Source organism: Cloeon dipterum, chromosome 3 (assembly GCF_949628265.1).
Source record: "Cloeon dipterum chromosome 3, ieCloDipt1.1, whole genome shotgun sequence".
In the NCBI taxonomy this organism is placed as follows: domain Eukaryota; kingdom Metazoa; phylum Arthropoda; class Insecta; order Ephemeroptera; family Baetidae; genus Cloeon; species Cloeon dipterum.
Window position 1 is genome coordinate 12,620,344 of NC_088788.1, and position 23,349 is coordinate 12,643,692.

Below are 23,349 nucleotides of genomic sequence, written 5' to 3' on the forward strand. Positions count from 1 at the left end.
CAGTGGAATGTTAATTCGTCAGAACTCATATCGACGGCCAGTGGACAGCAAATTTGCTGCTCAGGGGGCGGAATATGCATATCAGCCGACGGAGGTTAAAGGGCGTAACGAGTTAGCTGCGATGTAATTGAATTCTCCACGGCGATAGGACGAAGATTGGGTGCCCACACACATGCATGCACGGCTAGCTGCTCAGGCGACGACTTGTTGGCGCGGAAATTGAAAGTGGCAGTTCGCATTTTTGGCCCATTGGAAAATTCACTCTCTCTCTCTCAGTTGGAGTCAGTCGGTCGGTTTGTCGTTTGGTCGCTGGCAGAGGCGCCCGTTTCCCGTCTACTCTCTGCGCCAGGCAGTCAGATAGAGCGCTGATAAATAAATAATAGAAGCAGGCCAGAAGTTCTGCCGGTGACAGCATTTCTTTGACATTTAACCTTAAGAGGAAACAGCTCAGAAAAAAACACAGCAAATAAAATTCTATCGTAATCTGCGGTTGAGAAACATGCTTAGGGGAATCCTTGATTGTTGATTGACAGTAAAAAATCAATCACTTAACCTTATTTCGAAACCAACAACGAGGTTAGCGAATGATGTATCTGTGGAAAGGTACGGTTTGGTCGCGATGAGTTGAATTTGTCTCATCTGGTACACTGAGCATACATTTGGATTTGTCAGACACGTTGTTGGTTCAGCTAGACTATTTACGCGTCAATAAGCAACCCCATTTCCCGCATAAACAAGGAAAATGCTTTACAGATAAATTTGTTTAAGTAGACAGGTTGTAGGCAGGTTGAACACGATGACAGTAGCCTGATTTCTTCAACACCCCCTCTTATTTGCCGTCATAAGTTTCCCTAACCTCGTTACTCTAATATTTTCGAGCAAAATGTGGTGCCCGCAGAGGGGTTCTGAGGGTGCATAATATACTCGGGCTGCTGGCTTTCTCCGCACATAAATTTAATCTATCTAGCACGTTATGTGTGCAGTGACGTCAGGCTCGCGCGGCGGGAAGCGGAAACACGGAGAAGGCAGGCCTCGAGCAGTCACACAAATCTTTGGCGTATCTTTCTGTATATTTCTTTTGGCAACACACGGTACACGCGAAAGCTGCCAGGGGCCTGCCCAAATCGGCTTATTTTGTAATTATAAACAGATACACAATCGCTCACTTGGTGCGCGCGGAGAGCGGTGGCCAAAGTGCCGGCTTGAGCGAGCTGCTCACTTAAGTTTAATCGAACTCATTAATCACGCTGAAATGGAGCGTGTCAGGAATTTGATTAAGCCGCCGCATGCAACAGCCTTTCCAGAATATGGACATCAATTTTCCTGACGTGTATTGGGCACAAAAGTAAACTCATCGCGCCCGCTACGCACCGATTGCTCGCTCGCTCGCTTCGTCGCGTTCGCTTGTGTGTATCCAAGGAAGTGGCCGAAGAATGCGTTGCCAAGAAATAAATCTCTTCTGCCACCGTGCGTCCATTAATGCGCGATGAAAAGGAAATGAACGGAATTGATTCTGCTACTCGCGCGACGCGCAGCCGGTGCCAACCCGCTCAAAATGAGGGTAATTTTCTCCTTGATTGTGAATGGCGCTTTAGAGTGGACGCGCCTAACTGAAAGATATCACCAGGAAATAATCCTTTTGTGCGGAAATGGCAGAACGTAAAAGCGCTTTGTACCGAGCAAAAAGTTTGCCAAATTTAATACGATGCAGGAAAGAAAACAACAGAGTTAGTTAGTGCTTTTTGTTCGTGAATGTACCCTAGAGAAGGAAAGAGGAAAGAGGAAAGAAGAGCGTGCGTGATTTTTTTTCTTCGTGAGGCCAGTGAAAGCGTTAAAATGTTTCTACGGCAGAAAGGAGCGAGACACCATTCAAGAGTGGTGAAAAGTGATGTGTAAGTTTGGGTGAGCTCATTGTCAGATCGATGAAACAAAACCAAGAATCACCTGGCAAAGAAAATTTTGATTTCTCACTTCAAGATCCATTAAATATGACTTAAAGTGAGAATAATAAAAAAACATTGATATAATTCCCAGATTTTGCTGATTTTCTTCAAAATTTACTTGGTCCAAAACTGTTTCTGGTACAAATTATTTTACTGTCGCTACAGTCGTGCCAGTTCAGTGTGGCATGTTATGGGAATTATTCACGTGTTTGCAGCATAAACTTATAATTTCCATTTTTGAGTCGAATCTCGCAAACTTTGGAGTCGTTTTTCACGGGGGGAAATTTATACAGTGGTAAAACTAAATATTCTTGCTTAAAAAGCAGTTCAAATAGGTTCCTGCATACAGACACCAACTGTGTACGTGCAAGCTGTCAGTGGGCACGTATTTACAGTTTAATCAAAACACGCCAGCGCTTTGAGCAACGCCTTCCGCAGCCAAGCAAGCACTGCGTCTCTTTGAACGCCGTGCGTATCAGTGGTGCAGTCGGTGCACGCAACAATCGGGGTGAACACGGGGCCAGAAATTAGCACGCGGCCGAGGTCATTAGCAACGACCTGCGGCAGCCGATCAGTCGGGCGGATTGAAGAAGCAAAGCGTGTGTGCGCGCCGCTTTGATCGCTGGGTCGAGCGAGCCACTCACCTCGTAAACGGCGCCCAGGGGCATGACCAGGCAGGCCACCATCAGGTCGGCGACGGCCAGCGACACGATCAAGTAGTTGGCCACGCTCTGCAGGTGCCGTTCCAGCAATATGGCTGCGATCACGAACACGTTGCCTGGGAACAGCGAAATAGAGAGAAGTCCCTGTTAGTAGAAGTCACATGTGAGTGCGTCTGGTTAAATCTATTGCCGCCACTGATTGCGAGTGTTTCCCTTATCGTGCGAGCGGAAGGTGTTTGTTTTACTTTTAGAGCAGCGATAGGAGTTTCGCCAGCCAGAAAATTGCACTTTGGCTCGAATTGCGGACTTCGAAGTGGAGCCATTTGGGGGAAGAAGTCGAGCTAGTTGCGCCAAGTTTTTGTTTCAAACGGTTATTGCCCGGAGAAAAGATCGTCAGCTGGGTTTAACTTTGGAGAGCAGGTTGAGTGGAATTGTAGTGTGTGACCACAAATTTTCCGGACATAAAAGTTTTTTGACCTAGATACTTGCTTGCAAAAGGCTTTGATCCAATTTGTAACATCACTGCGACGGAAACACTTAAGAAATTACTACTGTACTTTGAAAATGACGAGAGGTTTCAGCCACTTTTTAAATTAGCAATATTATGACCAGTTATTTGATGACAGGAAAGCAGCTGAATGTGATGAAACGATTTAGGTTCTCCATCAGACATAAAATTAATTATTTCACTATACCACTAATTGCAGTGATATTAATGTTAGTTTATCATCAGAGTTTTTGGTTCTGCATGGCTTCCACAATTAACTGTTTTTGAATAAATTAATTTTAATGTGATTTCCATGCATTAAAAGCATATATAGTTCTGCGGACGAATCACATTCACATCCCTGCCTTACTGAATGATTAACGACGAGTGCTGCAAACTGTGACTGCGAGTGCTTCCACACCCAACTAATTGAAGCTCACCACATGCATTAGCAACAATTGTATGAGTACACACATGAATGCATGCACGTCGAAAACACCGACCACAGAGAGAATTTAATCAGCCAATATGTTGCCGAGCAAATATAATGGATTTGAAAAAAAAAACAATTGTTAATCAATTTGCAGCTCTACGTGTGGTGTCCGTGGCATCGGTACAGCTCTGGGAATTTCTGTTCACCAGTGGACTATAATCCGACGCAAATTCCGCCAGCTTAGAGACGAGAGCATTTTTTTCGCAGGGTGTTGCACCGTGACAAATAGCGTTCGATAAATGTGTGACAGATTACAAATCCGACAAAGTGACTGGTGATGCGTGGCAAAAAGTGCTGGGCCTGCGAGGAAACAATGGGGCTAAAATTCCGATTCTACTTAACCAGCACCGCGAATAGCTTCTAGCCCTGCGATCGCACGTTGGAGTGCGATTGGGCGGAGTTGCATAATGAACGATTTCGGCTCTCGCCAGCCGATTCTCGCTCAATCCCTCTCGGCCACGCCAGGAGAGATCCCTGATTCGCAAGTACCGTTATTGAGTTATGATGTTCAAATTCCAGGCCACTGAATTCCCATTGTACTCGATAATTACTCTAGTTGAGCCATTTGCACATATGGAGAATGGTGCCGGTATTATTACAGCAGCACACACACACACACACACACGTCGGGTGAATGTTTGAGAGCATTCATTGGAAAATACTATTTGATGGGAAGGGTTGGCACTAGGCATATTACAGTTTTGGTGATTGTGATCGTAATTTAATTATTCATCAATTCCTATTTGCTCTGAATCCACAATTAATTCGAACCGGTTCTATTAGACGTGAAGAGGGATGAATTAAAATTCCCTATTACGACATTACGAGTCGCAGAGCACGAAGAAAATTAGAGAACTGAACCTGCAAAAGGGAATTTTTATTCATTTTTCATCATTTGGCGCTCTTGGCAGGACCATGGCCGATCAGCACGAAGGACAAAGACATCCCTAACCTGGCTAAGGCAACCAGCATAAATACAATCCCCAGCATTGGTACTCTCGGCATTTTCACTAAAACGAAAATATCCTGTTTTTAATAAATCGGTATTCTCGAAATCGTTAAATTATGCAACTATAAATTTTAGCAAATAAAATTGATCTAGTAAGAAAATATTTCCTCACCAGACGCTAAAAACTTTCTGACTTTGCATTGATCAATTTGCGACATTGAATATGCTAGAAAGATTATTTGGATACTCGTTGTATACATATATTGATAAACTGAATTTATTTTGCAATCTATCAGTGTGACTGAGAAATATTTGTATTTGTGAATTGGATGTAAGCCGGCAGAAGGAGAGCGTGGCTAGCCGTTGTGCAGCACGTCTCGTCCACTTGAAGGTGGTGACTAAAAAACTATCATTTCACATAACATAAATTGTCAAAATATATTTGTATAATAAAATTGAGTTGTAGAGCATTTTTTTAAAATAGGTGTTCAATTGGTTTTTTCCTTTCGTAGAGCCTGATCGAAAAATATAAGGATCATCTCAAGGGTCATTGCAGCTTTTTCTCTCTGGTTTTGGTTCGGTATCCTTATAAGCACGCACACTTTTTTTTCAAATTACGCTACAGGAAAATAAGATAGAGCATTCTCAATGTTATTCATAAAAAGAACCGAAAATCTAAAAATAAAACATAGAGACGTTGATGTTGTGATACTTGAGAATTCTCTTTGTGTAGACTGATTCCTGGTGCTTTTGACTTTGCTATACATAGGCAAAAACTGGGCTGATACCTGTGCCTTTCGCTCTGCTCCGATGGGACAGTGAATAATTCAAGCAAAAAGCGCACTGTGTCTCGGCTTAACGAATAGCAACACACGGTTAAGTTATCTGTTCAGTGTGAACTAACTAAGATTTAGTGGAGCTACAAGAGAGATTACTCTTTAGACATTTGTACGCACGACATAGCAGCATGTGAAAGAGAATAAATACACGACGTGATTTCAAGCTTTGCTCGGTCGGTTGGTATCACTGCAGTGCAGCAGGGCAGCGAATGTGTTTATTCTTATTTATGGGTCACACGAATTCATGCACGACACGTTTTTTGCTCTCTATGATAAATGCCAGTCGCATTATTTACGCTTCAGTTCAGCAGTTAAGCGCGCTAGCTCAGGGCTGAATAGCTAGCTGCCACGTGCTGAGTTTTATTGCAGCTGAAACGAGCTGTATTGAATGCTGCATGCGCAGCGATTTTTATTCCACAATTGGACACATCTGTCGAAAATGGGCCCTGCTTCTTCTGTCGCAGCATATGGAGCGGCAAATGAAAAATCTTTGGCAATATTAGTGTCTCCTTTTCCACAGCATAGATAAAAAATGGCCAGAAATGGGAAGGCTTAAAAGTTGCCTCGTCCTCTCGCAACAGCAGAGTATTTTTATTAGATTAAGCGATATTCCACATGCTCCGATCTCTCTCCCTCGCTCATGAACTCCGAGCGAATATCTTGGAATAAATCAATTTACGTATGTCTCTAAACCCTAGAAATGGGGCCTCATAAATATCCAGCAGTGACAAAAAGCAGGCACTCTACTCACCTATGACTGTTATTAAGATCATGAGACCAAGAATGACCGAGGTGACAGCCATAAAGATGACGTCAGCGAGCGAATCGGGCTGGGCTGGCGCGCCGCGAGTCAAGTTGCCGTCGAGAGAAGATAAATTCCCAAAAGTGTCGTTTACGCACGGAACTGTTGCGTTGGACTCCGAGGTCGAGTTATCACGGTTGCCAAGACAAGTTTCTAACTGTTGGTCCATTATGCTTAGTGCCCGCACCGCCGAGGTGGCCAGCGCCAGGGTGGCCGCCACGGCCACGCGACTCGAGGCCATCGCGTCAACCACGACTGCAACAAAATAATTGCAAATTAGTTGCTAAACGGAAATCAGCGTAAAGTCTTAGAGGAAAAGTCATAATTGAAATAATTTTTATTGTATCGATGCATTTTTCATATAAAAAACAGAAACATTTCAAATAAAATGAAACAAATCATTGAATAGCGTACATTTTGCTATCAAATTTTCTTTAGTGGATTTATTTATGATGAAGTCCTTTCCTGTAGCCATTTTCTGCACTTTCCGACCAGTTACGCGAAAGAAATATAGCATGGATTGCGTGCGTGTTGGCAGACACAAGCAAAAATTCCATATTAATGCACAGTGATGTACAGCTCGCACAACACGCAGCCTTTCGCCTCTACCAATATATCCATTTGAGCCAGTGGCGTCAATGATTTGATGCATTAATGACATCTCACGGAGCTTCATACGCACGCCGGGTGACACTTTTGTCTGCTAAATCCCCAGGCGGAATAATAAAATACGGCCGCCGGTGAATCTGGCCGAGTTTATGGCCACTTTAAAGCGGATGACACGATAGCACGGCGCACAGGCTGTGCCCGCCACCATTATCAATCTATACCCTCTCCTCTCATATATAAATTCTCGACCGGCGCGTGTGTTTGCTCCTATAAATTAGCGGCTAATGGCAGCTCGTTTGAAAATTATGGCTCAATAAAAGCGACAAAACACTCGGCGTGTGGCGAAATTGGACGTCTTTCTCACCCTCTGCGATCGGATTTGTGTCGAGAAGAGAACTGGGTCCGTGAAAAAGGAGTTTGAGAATTTTTCTGCGATATTTCAACTATAAGCTGTGCCTTCACCATTAAATAGAGCGATCGATTGCTTTAGTTTTGACGAGGGAAAAATTGGCTCTGCACGACTGTCAATGAAATTCACATCTAACCTTTAATTTTTGTCCAGGTCCCAGGCAAATTTTAAATTTAAAGTTGAAGGAGAAGTTGGAATGGTATCTACGTCATTAGTTGCATAATTTAGACCACAACCCCCCTCCCTCAAAAAACATTGTAAGTGTTTTATTTAATACACCACGTTACCATTGTTTCTAATTACTTTAATTCACAGTCAATGTTTGCAAACTCTCTCCGCACTCTACACAGAGAAGCCCTCCCTAGAACACAAAGCATACATTTCGAAATGGGTGAGCCTGACCACAAAGTGCCCTAGCTGCGTTTGTCCCACTTTGCTGCTGCTTGCTCTTCGCGGACCTGAACGTTTGTGACGAACGCGTGGAAATATTAATAATGCGAGTCCGGCCGGAGTGAGCTGTGCAAGTAACAAAGTCGGCTATTCCGTCTGGCCGCTTGAGTACATGCTAATCAGACAAGTGATAAATGCCGTGGTTTAACCTCGGCGGACCTGAAGAGCGACATCCTCGTTCCTTTCAAATCTGCGGGCGCAGCGTCCAATTATTAGACCGAGTGAGTGAGCGAATCCATATCTCCGCCCGGCAGCCAGTGGGCTCGAGGAGCTGTCTCTTCTCCTCCCGAGGGCAATTTGGCTGATTCGGTCGCTCAAAGGCGCTTTCTGACAAACTTGCTATATTCCAGCAGGAGCCAGCTGCTTTTGTTGTTGTTGTTCCTGACGATGAGCTGGTAGAAGGGCTTTTGCAGTTGCTGTTTATTTCTAAGGAATTCTCTCGAGCTGCCGCTTGCCGAGGATATTCATGCACGCGACTTGATTGAGGCATTATGCGCGGTCTTCATTATGCATCGCGTCAGATGCAAGCTGCCCGCGCGCTCTCTGAGTATACTGGAACTCTCTCACGGGCCATTAGATCTTAGTAAGTATAAAGCAGGCCTTTGATGCACGCAGGAAATGAGAAAAAGAAATTCCTCTTTTGTTAGGAAATTGCCACCCACTCTATTTAAACTGCGTCTGCTGCATTTCTTTTGCTATTAGCAGGCGCTTTTGCTAATGTGTATTTTCTTGGCCTCGGTTCAAATTCATATTGAAGCTCACTTAAAACACATTTTTAAATGATTTGTAAAATGCTTAATTAATTTAGCAGAATGAGTTTTTAATAATAATTAATCTTATTCTATGCCAAAGGAGTGTCACACTAAAAACTATCCTACAATCATTGATTGTTTTTAATGTGACATGCCTTTGGCTTAGAATAAATAGAGTGTCTAATAAATATTTCATTCATAGATTTATAATACCACTGACTATAATTTTGATTGTGACGAAAGTTGAATGATATATATTTGAATAAGTCAGGGCTCACTTCAGCTTTTTTGTCTTGTACAAGGCCTTATTTTGTCAACTTGTTTATCCTTTCTTATGCTTTGATTTTGTCCTGTGATTTAATATGACTAATTTTGAGAGTGAACATCGATTAACAATAATTAGAGAAAAGCTTAAGCAAATTTTGTTTGTAATTTTTACATCAAACAAATTTCAATTACTTTTAAAGCTCTCGCACCATCGCGGCTTCCACTATTATCTACTAAAAAAGTTTTCAGTTTATTGGCCCGGATTTGTTAAATTATACTTTAACCAGGAACCTCATGGGATATCTCAAATTAAATTATGACATTAGTTTCCTAACGCAGTGCCAGCGACTTGAGTTTATCGCTGTCATTTTATCTAATGGAGTGATGTTACGCACGATGTACATTTGGATGAAAAGCGCGCGGTGATAAGATTCAAACTTTTATCTCGCAATTAAAATAAAATTTAAAAGCCGCCTGGTGGCTGCAGTGCCGCTCTATTATCCAAAATTTCACACTGAGCCAGAAAAGTGCGAAAGAGTGTGAAAGATACAAAGTATCCTTGGCACTTAAGCAGCAGAGAATGAAGCTGCAATCAACCGCAATACCGCAGGGCGTCCTTTCACATGCTCTGCCCTGCGAGCTGAGTGCGATCCGGCCTAACGGCTTTTTCATCTGGCACTGCTTCCGCAGAAAAAGCGCCTTTTTATTGCACCAAAATTAGAATAACTGCACATTCCGCGACTTGCAATAAATCAACCTCTATATAACGACTCTTTTTTCCGTGTAATTTCTTCTCGAGAGATTACATCCAACCATTGTTTGCGTGACGAAAATCGATGTCTGAAAATTAGGAGCGGCAAAAAGTGCGGTTGTAGCGCCTCTATACCCTTCGTCGATATTTGGTGGCAAAAAATGGACGCTTTTTTCTTCCTGGCCGCTCTCACAACGGGCAGCAATGAGTTGTCGGAGTGATAAATTCGTTAGTGTGCGAAAAATGTTGTGTTACATTAATGGCGTGATTGTGAAACATAGCCATTGAAATACAGGGCAGCCTGTCGTTTATTTTTCGCCTCGGCAGCAGCGGCTGGCGCACGCCCTCCATTTATAAAATCCGAACGCAGTAGGAATCAAATAAATTTCACCATCACTCTAAGCAACTCTCGCTCGCTCTCTCATATAGCTGACCCTTTGATAAATTACTCAGCTTTGAAAAAACGAAAGAATGAAATGTCGGATGTAAAAGCTGATGCGAATTCGTTAATATTTCCACTGCACACAGCAATTTCTGTGGTCACGTTTGCTCGAAATCTAATTTGAAAGCTGCTGGATTATGAGCGAAAAACACAATAAAATTAGAACGAGATTTTTTAAATGGATTTTACGTAAAAAATATAGAATTCCAATCACCAATATGAACAAAAAAATTTAACAGATGCTGCAACCGTTCTCATTTGATGTAACCATTGATACACGTATTTTTTTTTGTTGCACTAACAAAATTGATGATTTATGTCAATTACTTTCTCAAGAAAAATGCTTGTAGCTCAGAAGTGAAATTTGTGGCACAAACGAGAGGAATGAGCAAATGTTTAATTCTAGAGTCTAGGTAGCTTGTTGGCTTAGTTGCGCTCGATATAATTTACAGTGTGCTTTGCTTCGATTGTTTTCACGGCAGCGCCTCTCACTGCTGTGAAAAAGGAGCATTTTACAAATTGGCAATCAGTTTAATGGCACTGTGTGAAAGACCTCCAAGTTGGATGCCTTTACAAACCAGGTTTGGCTGCCACCTCAACAACTCAGCTGGTAGTTTCCTCTGATAGTGGACGAAAACTTAAGTGATTGAACTTCTTTAGAACTAGTCTCTGCAATAAATAGCAGAGTAATTATCATTAATGAAATTATCAAAGACATGCAATGGGTGAGCGTGATTTGTTTTAAAATTGAGCAAATCCTGCGGAGAAATGCGGTTTTAAAGTAGAGACTAATGAGCTAACTTTACTCGAAGGGATATACAATAAGATATCAATCAGATAATCAGATCTAGTATTTCTAAGTAAGGAATTTATTTTATTCGTTCAGTCAAGAATAATAAAGTTCACCACAAAAAGAGGGAATCTAAAACAGGGAATAAATTAGTTTGAAATACGAACAGATAGAAATCGGATCTGTAAACAACAGGTTTTTTTTAAAGATAGCTGCCAAAGATTGTGATAATCGTATCAATGGCCCACTCGTCCTAAGTGTTTCTCTGCTCTCTGGCGGCGTTCTTTTGGCCCAATGCAATCAATCAAAGGAAAAGCTCAGAAGGGTCGAATATTAAATCAAAGCAGAAAGCAACTTCTAAAACGCAACAGTCAACTTTGATTGGATGCGGGCGGCGAGGAGAGGAAAAACGATTAATCCTTAATCAAACAGCGAATCCAAATTTCGTTGACGCGGGATAGGGAGAGGCATGAGGCTCTATTGTCACGGGGAAGACATTCACCGTAGTGAATAATTGGAGAATACACAGTGGAGAGACGAAAAATCACGCCCGCTGACAGAGACAATGGCCGACCTCAATGAGCCGTGGTTTGATTAATCGCTGCGCAGTTGACCTTTTTGTTTTCGAACGGAGCGCTCACGGTATGTATATTCATCGCTGTGAAAGCTGCCGCTCGCTTTTCAGCCCACTGATTTCATTGTGCGAATTTGCATCGACTGCTCAGCTTCTGTCGTTATCAGTTTGACGGAGGCCGCCCGCCCGCCCCAATCCCTGGACCGCCACCACAGACGAGCTCCCTCATGACTTAATGCCTCTCTAGCGACCCAAATATCTCTGTCGCAAACCACTGGCGGAAAATTGCTCGGCCAATTGACGCAAGCATGTCTACGTACTTCACCATTCTACGAGGCGACGCTTTTCTACACTCCAACTTTACGACTCACTCCCGATTTAAAGGAGGAGAAAACCCACTGCTGTGCGGTCGTAATTTCTGCCGGCCGAATAGCAAATTTTACACGTCACTCCGTGGGCTGCTCTTTGCTCGTCAAATTTCCACCAGAGCTATGCATGCGTGTACCGGAAATGATTATGCCAGATCAATTGGAGGAAAGTTTGATTTGCGGTCGTCAAAGGGAATTGCAATTCTTTGAAAGGGATATATTCGGTTAGAGGTCAATATTTGTGTTAGTTGGCCCACGCCAAGGCTTAGTCCCTTGATGGTTGCCACTCATTGAGTGAATGTTTAATTAATAATTCATTTAAATTAGACCTGGATATCAAATGTTCAGCTAAAATTCTAACAATCAGAGAGAAGTAGGAATTTTTGGAATCAGCCACCGTGTTAGAACGCAAGCGCTAGACAAGAGTGGCCAGTTGTTCGTATTCCTTAATGAAGTTATTATGACGGCTCATTTTTTTAAGGCAAGATGACCGAGATCAACCTTTTTAATCTTTATTAAAGTAGGTTGATACAGGTCAACAATTGGAAAACAATAAATTTGTTTGTTTCAAATTAGGACTCATTGTAAGTACTAGTTAAATTTCAAGTTTTGCCCGATTTCACGAAACATTCAATGATTTGATTTTTTAGTAAAAATAGTATTGATCGTAATATCGTCAGGTAAAACCCTGACATTTGACAATGTTTTCGATTCCTCTCGTCGCGAACTAACCATCGGATTATGCGAAGTTTGAGATAAACTTATTTTCTGCCGAAATTAATCGCAATTTCCAATAAGGGCACAATGCTTGTTGTTTGATTAGCATGCAAATTTTGAAGCCGATTTTCTCATAAATTTAAACAGTAGCCTCTTGGGCAATTTAAGTTCTTTCCAAAATTTCAGAGCATATTCATGGTTAAAGCAAAAAATATTTTTCAGTAATTTTTTTGTACTGAGATCCACATCAAGGTGTAGGGAGAACAGGATAAATCAACTTATACGGTGTCTGTTAGGCTGTGTTAGTTTGATTTTCCTTTCTTTAACTTTAATATTTATGGCTAAAATCAACAATAAAATCGATAATATCTCACAATAATTATCACTCCCTTGTCAGTTTAATATTTATATTAAGCCATCAGCCAGGACAGCACGCACACAGGATGTAAGAAATTGTTTACACTGAGCTCTGCCAACTTTAAAATTGGTGACACCTCGATGATCCTCCGGCCGGCTTTATTTGTTTGCTAATGAGAGGCAACAAATTCTAAAAATTTCAACGGTTATATTTTTTGCTAATTAAACAAAAATTATTTTCAGGTGCACATGTCCTCTCATTATTCTCTTATGCAAAAATACGTATATATGTTAGATGTGACGCGCTACTAGCTTATGTCTGCTGGAAGACCACAAATTGTAAATTATGCAATGTGCTCATCACTTATGCGCACCAGGTTGCATACATTTTCTCTTGGTTTCAAAATGAACCACAGGATCGAATCAGATAAAATGTTTCCAAGATATGCATAAAACATTTTTCCCCCAAATATTTTAGTATGAGATCGCCCATCGAGTGTAGTGGCCTCAGTGTGCACCAAGTAGTGTAATGTTAGCGAGCTGAATTGGTGAAATATTATTTAAACAGTCCCGCGTAATCATGCCAAGGTTCCATACACGTAAAATATCAGAGTATCCGGCTTTGCGATCAAATATAGATCGCACGCCCCCAAAATATAGTTTTTCCCCTAGCGGGAGTGTGGATGGCAAACATCGTGATGACGCCCATGTTTGCCACTTGGATGATGGTATCGTCAAGGATGCGACGGCAGATCCCGTGTCGAAACCTTGGGCATAATTGGCGGCGGCGATAAAACAAAGCAGCGAGCGCGGGTGTGTGTGTGTGTGAGTGTGTTCATAGTGCGTCAAACCAACAAAGCCGCTTGCAAGGAGAAGGATATTAGAAGTGAAAATTTATAGCCGAACTTACGGAGAAACGAGAATGATTTATTCCGCCTTATCATTCAGCAGAGCCGCGGTACGCGCTATTAATAGAGCCAGGAGGAGGCTAATTTATCACGACCATTTATTTAAAAAAAGACCGCCTTCCTTCGACTACACGCACGGAGACGTGCTATGTACTACATACTTCCATTCTCAGCCCCTCAAAAGGCTGCTGCTTTTTGACACTCTGAAATTAATAATTCTTTCTTTAAAAAGTGTCTCGTGCAGACCAGTTGAAACTCTCCCGAGGCGAAATTTTTACTTAAAAGCCAGTCGACCTCGTATTTCATCAATCGATTAGTTAGATCAATATCAAAGTCAATTTTTCAGCTTAGCTTTTCGTGCTTGTTCGCTGTAATAATAAAAAGGGTTCGAACAATCAGCGCTATCAGAGCTTACAGAACAATTTTTTAATGGAATAAAACACGTTAGTATGAATATAATTTTACGACTTTCGGAATGCAATGCAAGATGTTTACAACCGTGAATTTTTATCGATCAGTGATTGATTCACGTCCATTAAGAATGTGAAGTATAAAAATGATATTGCCATCATTCCTTATTGTTGTGCAACTGGAGGGCTACTACCAACCCGTCCAAACTATGGATAAAAATTGTGTATTAACTAACACAACATTATTTATCAAGAAATGAGACGATAAAAGTTTATCAATTTTACTATTAGTTTTTATTTGTGATTTAATACTATTTGATTTTGCGACTAAAAAGTTATGAAATAGTAACCGGAATTATTTTCATTTGCTCACAATTATTTGTGCGTGAGTAAAAAAATGGTTAAAAAAGCTGAGCTCTGCAAAGTCTAAAAGAAAATGGTCTTAAAATCTAATATCTCTGGGTAAATGACTGACTTTTCTCCAGAAGATAAAGGCTTCCGCAAAAAAAGACGGCAGGCTGCTTTTCTTTAGTAGAATATCATTTGCTCGCAAAATACCGAAAACAAAAAGCAATTTAGGCATCAAAGAGCACCAGTATCAAAGCACCCATCTTCTGGCGTTGGGCTTAAATGCATAAAAACGCGAGCCGGCACACAGGACCGGCTTTTTAGATAGGTTTCTTCGAGGAGACACACACGCGCGCGCCGAAGCTGGAATTTCATCTCACGCGAGGGTGAAAGACGCCGACCGGGGCGTAAGTGCTGCCGCGGCTTCTGCGGATAATGAAAAAGTGGAGGACGCGGCAAATGAGAATTTGAGACGATGCAAAAAGGTGCCGGAAATGAGTCTCGCAATTAGAGTGGCGCTGCAGATACACAAAAGATGTATCATCGCCGGGGGTTGCCTGCCTGCGTGCGTCTTTTTACTGCCACGGGAAATAAAAGGGAGCGACGCAAAATGAAAGGACTGCGGTGTTTGCGAGCCGCAAAGTGCGAGTAGAAGCCTTTTCTTATACCGCGCGCGAAAGGGATTCCTGCTCTCTAGGAAGTTGGCAAGGCATTCCAGTTTCCAACTCTCCACTCGCGCTCTCTTTATACAAATCATCGCATCGAATTGATTCTTTCGCACTCGACCATTCCTGTGTGCCGACCAAGAAACACCTTTCGACCTTTTTTTACTAACCTAGAGCCGTCGCGATGGCTTTTTAATGAGTTTATATCAATGGCGTGTAACAAAGCACCAGGGAGCCTATGCATTATTCATGCTTGTGCCGCTGCAGGGAATCATCGAAATTGGAAACGGCTGACTGAGGAAGAACGGGAATGGAGCTCGGCCTAATATCTAGGGAAATTACTCTTCAACTGCTGAGGACTTGCTGGCAGAGTGCTATTAATTTTAAAAACAAACAGAACACCGGATATATTTCAATACATGCTGGAAAAAGGACGTTTGACCTGGTTTTACAACATTATCAACATGGATGCAGCTACGAATGAAAATTAAAGATATTTCTACTGGGGTTTCTCAGTCTAAATTTTTCCAACTGAAACATGCTGAGCTATATCCTAATGAAAAAATCCTCTACAACAGCAAAATAGAACAATGGATTATGTGCTTTAATCAGATTTTGCAATTTGAAACATTGTAAAAAAGGGAGCCAGAAAACGATGAAATCGAGACTAAAATATTGGCATATATTGCAAGACAGAAAGCATGAATTGAAAATAGTATAAAACAGTAATTTTTTAAGATGTCTAAAAAAGTTATTGATTTAGTTCAAAAATTAATTTCAGAAAAATGCACGAATTTGCGGAATGCCCTGCAAATTATTTTTTTCCAAGTGGGTTCTTGGTAACTTCGGGTCTCTTAAGTACTATAGGTACAGAAGTTTTAAAATTGATATTTGAAGTTAAAAAGTTTGGAGCGAAATAACTCAGACAAAAAAGGGAAATAGATTTTACGGTCTCTCACAAAAAAATGTAGCGAACTTCATCAGCGAAAAACAGGTTGATTTCGCCACAGTTGCAATAAAGAAGAGCGCAAGTTGGAAATGTTTACGACTCCCTTGACGCATGGTTGCGATGATAAAAAAAAAGAATGAATTGGACGGTGATTCAACGGTGGAATGGCTGTGCTGCCAAAGGTATGGTTGGACGGCTAGTTAGGAGAATAAGCAAAAATTGGCGATGGCTGCTGAATTCGTCGATTTCTGCGAACAACTGCAAGGATGGAGCACAATGAAATGGATTCACCGCGGGGATATATACGATATGCTTTCAGCTGCCGCTGGGAAAACACACTTACACCACAAAAAACGGTCAGATATGGAGCCATTGTCAAAAGCAAGCGAGCGAGCGAGCGAGCGAGCGAGAGGTCTGCTGGAGTGCTGCCGCTGGGAATATGTGTATGTAATATGTGCTTGCTGGGAATGCGATTCAAGTGTCTGCGCGTATATTGTATGCGCTATGCTGAGTCTGAGTGAAATTCGATGACAGCAGGAAATGCTGAAAAATGGACTACGCTTACGATCCGCGCGGAAAATCGCATATTCACATGAATGCCATTGACTGAGCTTTGCTGGCATAAAAATAGGCCTTCATTTTGAGCCCATCGTGGAAATCCATTCTTGCACGGATGTGTTTTACGGCCAAATGCAGCACAGCAGGCCAACCCTGGTGTTGCAGCCGAATAAAAATGTTAATTAACGCCATTGCAAGTTCTACGCCAGAAGCGCCAAGAGGCACCTAAAAAGCAATTACACGACAACAGAGCAGAGCCACATTCGTTCCTTTTGTTTCAGCCCGTGTCCTGGAAATTGTACAGTATTTTTGTGCTGGCACAGAAGGGGCAGCAACATATTGTATGTCTGGCATTCCACAGGGCGACTTTTTCTCATAATTTGTTTCCAGCTGGCTTTGTGCTCGTGGAGCCGCTTGAATCAATAACAAAAGTGCACAAACTGGACAGGAATGCCACATTAGTTTCAACTTTCACGTAAAGCTTCCCGGTTACTCGATATAATTCACACGTGTTTTTGCCGTGCGCTGCGCTAAAGTGACCATGGGACGGAGTTTAAGCCCCTTACGGCCCTTTTTGTACATCCGACACACTGTCCAATTAAATTGTCTCCTCACAGAAAAAAACTCAAGTAATATATGCATTGAATTTGAATTAAACTTAACCAAGCACACTTCATCCATAATGCATTTCACACTGGCCAAAAACCTGACTCATCGGTTTCTGTTCGATGGGGCGCACTGAATGTTTCCCTCTGTTCTGTATTATACGTATAAGCGCTATATTAAGCCTGCTCAGCTTGCCCTTTCGCCATTTTCGACTAAAAGCCGCTTTCATTCCTTCCTTTCAGCCTGATTGAGGCGGCCACTTTGTGCTGATAGCCGCAATTATCCTCTACAGGAACTCTCAGCGCAGCAGCAAACCCCATTAATTTGGTTTGGTTGCTAATTTTCGATCGGAAGCGCCTGCAGTGTGAATGAGATGCTTACCTTTCCCATTTCCTCCCCCGCTGGGAAATAAGCAATCTGCAGCTGTGCGCAAAACGCTTACGGCGTTGAAACATTCTCATTCTTGTTCAACGAGGGTAACAGATTTTTTCCTCGACAAATTCGACAATTCAGTGGACACGTACCATTATTCAACATCAATTTTCATTTTGAGAGACTTAAAATGGCTGAGTTGTGCGCAGAGAGCCGTAATCCGCTTTACACTGATGAGTAAATAATTCGACGCGAAAGGCCAAAATTAGATTATACCCGGAGCAAACGTCGAGATTTAGAGCTGCACTAATGACGTGCAGCCTTTTTTTAATAAAACAATTAGTGTAGGCCCGCATGTTTGCCGCCATTTCCAGCCTGCAGCACGCATAATGGGCTGGGGAAGGGGAGCTGGTCCAGAATACTAACGCCCATACATTTTGATCACGTTAGCATGCAAATATCTAATTACCTCTGGAATTCGTGGCAGCCTCCAAGGGCAAAAAGAGCCTGACTGCAAAAACTTGAGACGCGGAAGCAAAAAGTCCCCTTTGGCACACGTCAGATGTTAGCTAATATGCAAAAGGCAACTCAGCAGTGCAGCTCGTGTTTCGCACGCAACGTGACACATGAATACTCCGTTAATTAACCTCAATGAGAAAGAGACAATTAGCTTCTCGCTATCAAACTGATGCAAGGGGCAACCGGACAGACGAGTGATTTCACTGGCAACCCTGCAATAGAGACGAGGCCGAAACCTGAGGTCTGCGGTGTCTATGCCCACAGAAAGCGAACTTGATTCATCCAATTAAATTATTAAAGAGCATGAAATGTGCTCGGTACATAATTTCCCCAGTTTTTTTATGCTGCTATTTCATTTTATGAAACCTCAACAGTACTGGAGCCCGCTCGTTAAACAGTAATTTCGTTTTGTTCTCATTTTCCAATGAAAACCTATAAGGCTCAGATATTCAGCTCGGGATAAATGACATGATAATTGCCATCAATATTACAGTTTTTTCACTCAGGAGCTGCACATTTTCGGTGTGGAGCTCGGGAAATAATCTTATTAAAATTAAATTTTACTGTAATATCATACTCTACTCAACTTACTCTTTAGCCTCATTAGCAGCTCTTTTCTTCATTCGACTCATTGAGATTTGGTAGTTAAGTTTATTCAATCGTTTGAAACGACCAGTCAATCAGAATTCTATTTGTAGCTCATTTAGTGTTAATAATTGATTTTGTTTTGCAGTTTGAATATACTCTGCTGATGAGACGTGAGGAGTTGAAACAGCTGGCTGGGCAGTTGGGAAACTTGCCAGTTTTTTTAAATGTTCACTTAACTGCCCAACCTAATAACGAGTCACTATAAGTATGGTCATTTGCAAATTGTTTTATTATTATTATTTATATTAGAGGTCTCTGCGTCACGTGGTCACCCGCAGCCTCCATGACTTTGGCTAAAAGCTGCTTCAGCTCTGCCAACCGCCAGTTAGCAGTAAGGCGAAAAATTCAAAAAGCGATATAGAAAAAAATGGTCTTGGCTCTTTGGGTCGTTAAGCACAATTAAACTTCACTTACAAAAATTTGTCGGCAGCCAGCAAAAATGCTCTGCCGCCACCGGGTTTAAAATTCGACTAAAGTCGGTTCTATTTCCCAACGGTGGATCTCCTTTATGGGTGTGTATATATTATTTGATGCAAACTAGGATCAAATCCGGTTTGCGGCTACTGCCGTTTTTTCAAACCAGCCAATCCAATCGGAAAACTAGCGTAGCCCTTCCGCGAAGCACATGAAATCAGCTAGGCATTCACTGTGAGCGTGTCGGGCGATGTTGGTGCGTGTGCGGCAAGTCGAGTGCGATAATTTGCTCCGCAGACGTAATCATTTTGCGCAATTTGGTCCAACACACGCGGCTGTCAATTTGATTGTGTGATCCCATCAATCAACGCTTGATCGGACCGTCTTTTTATCGCGCCGAAACACGTCCGCATGTCACACCCCCGAAGCAAATAAATGCCACGCGGGCCTCGCTTGTTTATTTTGGGTTTGCCCGCACGTTGTGCTGACTCCGGACTGCGGGCGGAAACGTGTGTTGGAAATAGTATGTACACTCGCGCGCGGACACCCACGACTGCACTCACTCTCTGCCAATGATTCGCCACCCATGTCCCTGATCAAAGGGGGCGCCGCATTTTATTTCGCAATTCTGCATCGAATGGTGACGAGTGTGCGCGTGCTGAAAAGCGAGACCATCAATTATTGAAACATTGCAAATGAGCCGCTGTGTTCGCTAATGAAAATACGGTCTGGACATCGGAGTAATTTCTATTGTGGCAAAAATAATGAATAACAGCGTTTCTGTGTGGCTGCCCCAGAAATGTATTTTGAAAGATTTATCTCTCTCAATTACTATATTTACTTCATATCTCCCTTTGAAACCTTTCCAATAAAGGTAAAATCCTCCATCTTCACGGAAATAATTGAAATGTGAATTTATATTTAAATGGACTATGACAGCAGGAACTAGTAGGTGATGTGCATGAAGAAAGAGGTGTCTTATTAATAAAGTTTGCCCTGATTTGAAAAAAATGATGAAGTTGTCATAATGATGAAAATAAAATTTGAGCAGTGCCTTGCACAAAAGGGCACGGACGCTAAAAACCTACAGGACTGGACTAGTTTTGTTTCGACCAAAAAACGATAAAGCAAAATACAATTGGCCATTTTGGATTACTCCTCATATTTTATCATGTATTATCATATTATCATGTAAAACTATTTCAGTAAGCAGTATATAATATGAGATTTCCAACTTTCTTCTCTTACATTATCTTGAAAGTTTTGTATGTCGAAGGTACCTTCTTAGTAGTTTTGTACTTCTTTCTAAAATTGCTCTCACAACAATACATAGTACATGTTTGTTTTTAGTCTATTTATCGTAACAGCAAACTATATATTATCATAGTTAAGTTTTTTTTACAAAGTTTACCACATTTTATGCAAGAAAATGAAGAATTTCATTACAACAGTCGGGTTCCAACGTAAACCACTTCCTTATTATGAAACAGAGCAAATTTACATTTCACAAAGGGGCAAAAATTGACTTCCGCCTCAGTGCTCTAGAAGCTTTTCACATTCACCAAGTTTGATTATAGACCGAGCCAGTAAACTGTGATTGTTTTAGCACGATGTTGGCTCAATACCACGCCGCCGCTTAATGAGAATCTCGTTGCAAACAGCACAGAATCTGTACAAACAGCAGCAGCATGTGTCTGCCCTTGATAAATTTAGTCGCTCGATTTTATGACGTTAGACGAAGGCATCATAAAGCACGGCCTTTATTGTGATTATTATGAATGTTGTGCCTCGTCGCGGGATGACGGCAGCCATATTATCGTGAGCTGCATGCGCGAGGGTAGATGACGAGAGAGATGATTCTCGTCCATACCCCCTCACTCTCGCTCCAGCGGATATGGTGTGTTTGCCTCGTGGAGGAGAGCGGGAGGAGGCTGAACGCAAATAAACTGCTAAGCTGCTGACTGAGAAATTGTCATTACCATAATGCGGAGCGCAAATTTGTCTTCATTTGGGGCGGAAGACAACGAGAATTGATTACTTTGCATGGCTCACGGCAGACAGGCGCACTGCGAATTGATGCTATGCAATCCGCTAATGGGAATTACAGTACGTGTTCGTATGTTTGTCCCAAAGCCATCTAGTTTGGAACACCTGCTCAAGGTGCGATTTGAGCCTACTGAGCTAGATGAGCGCCGTGCAACTTGTTAGAGTAAGAGCCCGCAGGACGAATAATATACTACCCGCTCGCGATCAATTAAGAACATTTGAATTCCGCACGTCTCGTCAGTAATTATTATTGTCCTCTGAAGGCCCACTGTAGTTTTTTTATGAATTTCATAATATAATAAAGTTCCTATCTTATATTAAACTAAACAGAAAACTTTAATTAATTTTGAAATTGCTCAGAGCTCAAGGACTGAATTGTAGCTGAATTTCCATCCCTCTATTAGAAGCTCTTATGGCAAAAGTGTACAGTGAACGTGATTAGTGATGGTAAAATGTAATTTGCAGCTCATTGTCACTGCGGCGTGATGTTACTTTGTGGTGAAGGATCGTTTTAGCATTTTTCGCTAGTACTGTTCACCCTTTCTTGCTTTGAAATCTTTTTATTAATGTATTTTATTGTATTTGAATAGGGCTAGAATAAACAAGAATAACTTTTTTCTGCCTATAAATTGAAGTTAAAGTTTCCAAAGACCTTTTTGCTCATTTTTCGTTCACGTAGATTCCATCTTTCGCTTCTTTGAGACAGCTGAATTCGAGTTGCTGCCAATCTGTGTCTTTCTGAGGCAAGTCTTGTTTGAGCAAATAATGACAAAGCAACAATTTCCACTCTGCTTGTAACAAGGGTGGCTGATATAGAAACAAAACAAACACTTTTCCATTGATGCAAATATTTATATGCCTCTGCCTGACAAATATAAACATATGAAGAACGAAATACTTTGCTTGTATATTTATATCTATTTATTGCCCTAAAGCGGAAAGTACAAGGAAATATCAATAAAACATTCCATATAAATTTACGTGTGTTGTAAAAGATTCCCACAGCTCACGCGGCAATCATGGTTGCTGTTTGAAGTATTATAAATAGCAGATAAATATATAATTTGAAAGTACGACAACAAGAGAAAATATAAGTCTTTTAATTAATTAATTAATTAATTGATATTACATCTACCTTGGCATCCAGATATTTAACAGCGCTTAAACATACTCTGCGGAAATAGGTGTTCATTTTTTGTTGTTTTGATCATTCACAATCTTGCTGACTATTGTGCAGAGTTAATTATTATATTCCTCATTTGTGCTCAACATCGCCAGTTTTTAACTATGATTTATTTATAGTAATAGATCGATTTAGTTTGGGATGCAAATATCTCTAATTATATAAACTTCAATAACAATTAGTTGTAATTGAGATGTAGCTATAATTAATCTATGTTGATTTTTAGGGGTAGTATAGTATGAAATGTATTATAAGGGCATTACACAGAATTTAAATCGTAGCATTTCCGTTAGTACCAAGCCCTTTTGATTAACCAAAAATTACCGGGAAGCAATTATCGAGGAGCCAGGCCATAATTAGTTTAGGGTAAATTGTGGTTTTCACCACGCATATAACGGATAGGCAGGAAAGCAGTGTTTAAAATTGAACGAGATTAGAGTGAGTTTAATCTGAAACGCACTCACAAAGGGCCAGGAAGCAAAAGCGAAACTATTCTCCGGTCGCTGAATGTGCGTATTCGCGCACGGAACTATAGAGTGCGTCTATTTCATCACATTGACGCCAAACGACATGAGTGTTCCTCGGTGTGCACGAGTTTTGTTCGCGTTGAACTGCGGCAGCAGGCATTATTAATTTATCGGCGCTGAATTGCATGCTGCCCGCCAATTAACCACGAGCGAGCATTTAAACTGAGCATTAATATATATGTGTTCATGTGCGCGCTGCCGACTGTACGATGATGTGTCGTCGTGTGGTTTCCATTTTAAGTTTAACCACCAGGCTATGGGCGCCACTTATGGTGTCAAAGGGTAATTTGCAATTATTGTGGCATTTATAATGTCGCGCGTTTAATGATGTTTGCGACGGAGCTTAGCCTGGGATAATTATCATAAACTTTTGTGTGTGTCGCGTGTTTATGAATTGATTAGTACCATACTGCCGACGCTTTCCTTAAGTGAAATAATGACATTGCGACATACCTCCTCCAAGTCTATTGGGGCTCGTTCCATTTTCCGCAAACTATTAGTTTCAATTAAAATACCTATGGAGAGCTTCCAATGC

The 23,349-nt window shown here is 41.5% G+C and overlaps 1 protein-coding gene across 3 annotated transcripts in view; it reads right to left on the reverse strand.

The window, feature by feature from the left end:
* LOC135939888 (5-hydroxytryptamine receptor 2A-like) overlaps nt 1-23,349 on the reverse strand; it is an 89,733-nt gene that overhangs the window by 20,301 nt on the left and 46,083 nt on the right. For all 3 annotated transcript variants that reach the window (XM_065484495.1, XM_065484493.1, XM_065484494.1), the window contains 2 exons: nt 6,125-6,430; nt 2,588-2,721 (listed from right to left, as the gene is read on the reverse strand). In XM_065484495.1, the coding sequence (XP_065340567.1) occupies nt 2,588-2,721; nt 6,125-6,416 (426 nt within the window). In that variant the 5' untranslated portion in view covers nt 6,417-6,430. The remainder of the gene's footprint in view (nt 1-2,587; nt 2,722-6,124; nt 6,431-23,349) is intronic.